Source organism: Salvelinus alpinus, chromosome 10 (genome assembly GCF_045679555.1).
Source record: "Salvelinus alpinus chromosome 10, SLU_Salpinus.1, whole genome shotgun sequence".
Lineage (NCBI taxonomy): Eukaryota > Metazoa > Chordata > Actinopteri > Salmoniformes > Salmonidae > Salvelinus > Salvelinus alpinus.
Window position 1 is genome coordinate 85,514,596 of NC_092095.1, and position 4,850 is coordinate 85,519,445.

The 4,850-nt window shown below is 39.9% G+C and overlaps 1 protein-coding gene across 2 annotated transcripts in view; it reads left to right on the forward strand.

Moving 5' to 3' along the window:
* LOC139532892 (nucleolar protein 58-like) overlaps window positions 1–4,255 on the forward strand; it is a 58,287-nt gene extending 54,032 nt beyond the window's left edge. The window contains exons 11-13 of one of the 2 annotated variants that reach the window (XM_071331050.1): window positions 2,821–2,936; window positions 3,041–3,123; window positions 3,469–4,255. In XM_071331050.1, coding sequence (XP_071187151.1) covers window positions 2,821–2,936; window positions 3,041–3,094 — 170 coding nt within the window. In that variant the 3' untranslated portion in view covers window positions 3,095–3,123; window positions 3,469–4,255. Of the gene's footprint in view, window positions 1–2,820; window positions 2,937–3,040 lie in introns of both variants that reach the window. The other variant, XM_071331048.1, reaches the window with a different exon arrangement.
* The last annotated feature ends 595 nt before the right edge of the window (window positions 4,256–4,850 follow it).

A 4,850-nucleotide genomic window follows, 5' to 3' on the forward strand; every position in this document is an offset into this window, starting at 1 on the left:
AACTAACCTTCTGTCGCGTCTCTCTGGTAACTAACCTTCTGTCGCGTCTCTCTGGTAACTAACTTTCTGTCGCGTCTCTCTGGTAACTAACCTTCTGTCTCTCTGGTAACTAACCTTCTGTCGCGTCTCTCTGGTAACTAACCTTCTGTCGCGTCTCTCTGGTAACTAACCTTCTGTCGCGTCTCTCTGGTAACTAACCTTCTGTCTCGTCTCGTAACGTTACCGTCTATCCCCGACAACAAATCTTGGTCGACCGTGTCGTGTCTTTGGCATCATTAAACTGATGACTTATTTATCAAGTAACTCTCTGTAATTATTATTACGTGATCAAACTGATTAATCATGTAACGGTAATTAACTAGGAAGTCAGGGGACCAAGGAAAATATTCAGATTAAAGTTATAATTTTCCTAATATAACTTTCAGATATTTAATATCTGCTCATTTAGTCTTCTGATGAATTAATTTTTGTTTTTTTATTGTTAGTCTCATTCCAAACGTCGTAAATTGTTATTTGCACGAACCCAGTCTTCACTATGAGTCATCCATACATCAATTGTCTTAATTCTTATGGCTGCAATCCCGCTACCGGGATCGATATGACAACAGCCAGTCCAAGTGCAGGGTGCCAAACATAATTAAAATTCCTCAGACATTCATGTGTCTTATATCATTTTAAAGGTAATGTTGTCCCACCAAAGTGTCCGATTTCAAATAGGCTTTTCAGCGAAAGCACTACAAACGATTGTTAGGTCACCACAAAACCACAATCACAGCCATTTAACCCAGCTAAAGATAGCTTCACAAAAACCAGAATAGAGATAAAATGAATCACTAACCTTTGATTATTTTCATCAGATGACACATAGGACTTCATGTTACACAATACATGCATGTTTTGTTTGATTAAATTCATATTTATATAAAAAAAAATCTGAGTTTACATTGAGGCGACTAGATTCACTAAATGCAAAAAACATCAAGTGACTTTGCATAGCCACATCGTTTCAATGAAATACTCATCATAAATATAGATGATAATACAAGTTATACACAAGGAATCATAGATACCTCTCCTTAATGCAACCGCTATGTCAGATTTCCAAAAAACCTTACGGAAAAAGAAATGCACGCTATAATCTGAGACGGCGCTCAAAAACAGCATACCACAGCTGCAAAGATGGCGTCACTATAAACAATAAAATACATGATAAATATTCCATTACCTTTGATGATCTAGATCTGAAAGCACACCAGGAATCCCAGGTCCACAATAAATGTTTGTTTTGTTCGAAAAAATCCGTTATTTATGTCCAAATACCTTCTTTTGTTAGCGCGTCTGGTTTACATATACAAATGCTAATTCTGGTCAGCGTTATATTGGACAAAAACTTCAAAATGTGATATTACCGGTCGAAGAAACATTTCAAACTAAGTACTGAATCAATCATTAGGATGTTTTTAACATATAGCTTCAATAAAGTTCCAACCGGAGTATTCTTTGTTCTCTTCGTGAGAAATGGAACGTCAGTGGCTTCCATGAAGAAAAAGCATGATCAGGAAATGGCTGCTTGATGGACACCTGACTGATTCTGCTCTCATTCTCTCCCACAACATCATAGAAATCTCATTGGAATTTCTATTGATGGATGACATCTAGTGGAACCCCTAGGCAGTGCAACATCATCCAGTGGATTTCTTAAGGGACTCTGGTGAAGACAAGCTCAGATTTCTGACTTCCTGTTTTGATTTCAACTCAGGATTTTGCCTGCCAATATGAGTTATGTTAATCTCACAGACATAATTCAAACAGTTTTAGAAACTTTAGAGTTTTCTACCCAATACTAATATCCAATACTATCCAATAATAATATGCAAATATTAGGAACTATGACTGAGGAGCAGGCCGTTTGATATGGGCACCTTTCATCCAAGCTACTCAGTACTGCCCCTTCAGCCATAAGAAGTTAACTGAAATTACCATCACCAAACATTGTAGATTGTAAATGATAGGAATGAAGGGTAAATGTAGTACTAGTGATATATATATATAATGTGGAATTGATGTACACTAACAATCAAACAACAACAATTCACTGAGATGACCGCGAATCAGAAAGGTGTCTCGTGTGCCATAAATTTACTTGCTACTGCTCGACTAAAAAAACCATCTTGGTCGACCAACAGCCTTTCGATCAATCAACCAGTCGACTAATTACCAACTGTACTGGTAACTAATGTTCTGTTATGTCAACGTTCTGTTGTCTCCATAGTGACGTGAAGGTGTACGACCCCTCCGGAGACTCCACCCTCCCCTCTGTTTCCAGGAAGAGGAAGTTTGAGGAGGTGGAGGAGGAAGAGGTGGCCACACCGGTGACAGTCAAAACCAAGAAACCCAAGAAAGAACCGGTGGAAGGTCAGTGGAGTAACTCTTACCCATAATGCACCATCCTGTTATATAACACAATAACATGAGACCATAATGCACCATCCTGTTATATAACACAATAACATGAGACCATAATACACCATCCTGTTATATAACACAATAACATGAGACCATAATACACCATCCTGTTATATAACACAATAACATGAGACCATAATACACCATCCTGTTATATAACACAATAACATGAGACCATAATACACCATCCTGTTATATAACACAATAACATGAGACCATAATACACCATCCTGTTATATAACACAATAACATGAGACCATAATATACCATCCTGTTATATAACACAATAACATGAGACCGGGTCTCAACCATCTTAAATTCTATTGTCTCACGGTGCTTTCTGTTTTCATTCAGAACCAGAGGCGTCAACGGCAGCAGGAGAAACTCCCAAGAAGAAGAAAAAGAAGTCCAAGAAAGCCGAGGCGATGGACGTAGAGGAAGAGGAGGCGCCCGTCTCTCCCACAGAGGAAGTACGTAGCTGATGGGGACATGCCTCCAGAATATATATTCCTGCTCATCTAAGACGTTCTGTCTGAACAAACATACTCATTTGTTTTTTTCTTGTGATTTACAGTCGTCGAAGAAGAAGAAAAAGAAGAAAAAGGTGAAGGAGGAAGAGGGAGAATAATCTGGTCGGGGAGAAACTGTATTATATTAGGACTTTTAGTTGTATCTACCAGGGCCGGACTGACTCATGTATCAGCCTGGCCGTTTAAAGACCAGAGAACTCGAGAGGTTATTTCAGAATGACCAGCAGCTGATCTGTTATGAGGAATGAGACTTGATGATGGCGTATAAATCCTCCTGTGAGGATTGGCGTTTAAGATGAACCTTTTAGTTTACTGTAACCTTTTATTATTAATAACCGGTTAAAAACCAATAGACTGTATACAACATCAGGTATCAATGTTCCTGTTGAAACACTTCAATTCTCCACTGGTTTAACAACGTGCCTTTTTTAAAAGCTGTTTTTTTGTCTGTTTCCCACCAGTCTTTGTCCATAAGTGATTAAATCCATTTTCTCAGTCAGCGGTATTTCCCTTCATTCCAGCTATGGTGGATTCAGACCCCTTGACCTTGTTCACATTTTGTTCCGTTACAGCCTAACATGATTAAATTGTTTTCCCCTCAATTTGCAAACGATACCCCTAAAATGACAATGCTAAACAAGCTTAGAAATTTGTGCACATTTATACAAAACTGACATCGCATGTAGTCACTTCGCCCCTACCTACATGTACAAATTACCGCAACTAGCCTGTACCCCCACACACTGACTCGGTACCGGTACCCCCTGTATATAGTCTCCACATTGACTCTGTACCGGTACCCCCTGTATATAGACTCCACTCTGACTCGGTACCGGTACCCCCTGTATATAGCCTCCACACTGACTCGGTACCGGTACCCCCTGTATATAGCCTCCACACTGACTCGGTACCGGTACCCCCTGTATATAGACTCCACTCTGACTCGGTACCGGTACCCCCTGTATATAGACTCCACTCTGACTCGGTACCGGTACCCCCTGTATATAGACTCCACTCTGACTCGGTACCGGTACCCCCTGTATATAGCCTCCACACTGACTCGGTACCGGTACCCCCTGTATATAGACTCGTTATGTTAGTGTTACTTTCTATTTTATTTTTTACTTTAGTTTATTTGGTACATTTTTCCTTACTCCTTGAACTGCACTGTTGGTTAAGGGCTTGTAAGTAAGCATTTCACGGTAAGGTCTACACTTGTATTCGGTGCATGTGACAAATAAAGTTTGATTTGATAAGTATTCAGACCCTTTACTCAGTACTTTGTTGAAGCACCTTTGGCAGCGATTACAGCCTCGAGTCTTCTTGGGTATGAAGCTACAAGCTTGGCTCACCTGTATTTGGCGTTTCTCCCATTCTCTGTAGATCCCCCTCAAGTTCTGGCAGGTTGGATTAGGAGCATCGCTGCACAGCTATTTTCAGGTCTCAAGTCTGGGCTCTGGCTGGGCCACTCAAGGACATTCAGAGACTTGTCAAATCAAATATTATTGGTCACATACACGTGATTAGCAGATGTTATTGCGGGTGTACCGAAATGCTTGTGCTTCTAGCTCCGACATTACAGTAATATCTAACAAATTACACACATCTAAGTAGGAATGAATTAAGACTATATATAGATGAGTGGAATGGACTAAGATACAGTAGAATACTATAGAAAACAGTATATACACATGAGATGAGTAATCCCAGATATGTAAACACTATTGAAGTGACTAGTGTTCCATTCCTTAAAGTGGCGAGTGATTCCTAGTCTACGCCTATAGGCAGCAGCCTCTAATGTGTTAGTGATGGCTGTTTAACAGTCTGATGGCCTTGAGACAGAAGCTGTTTTTC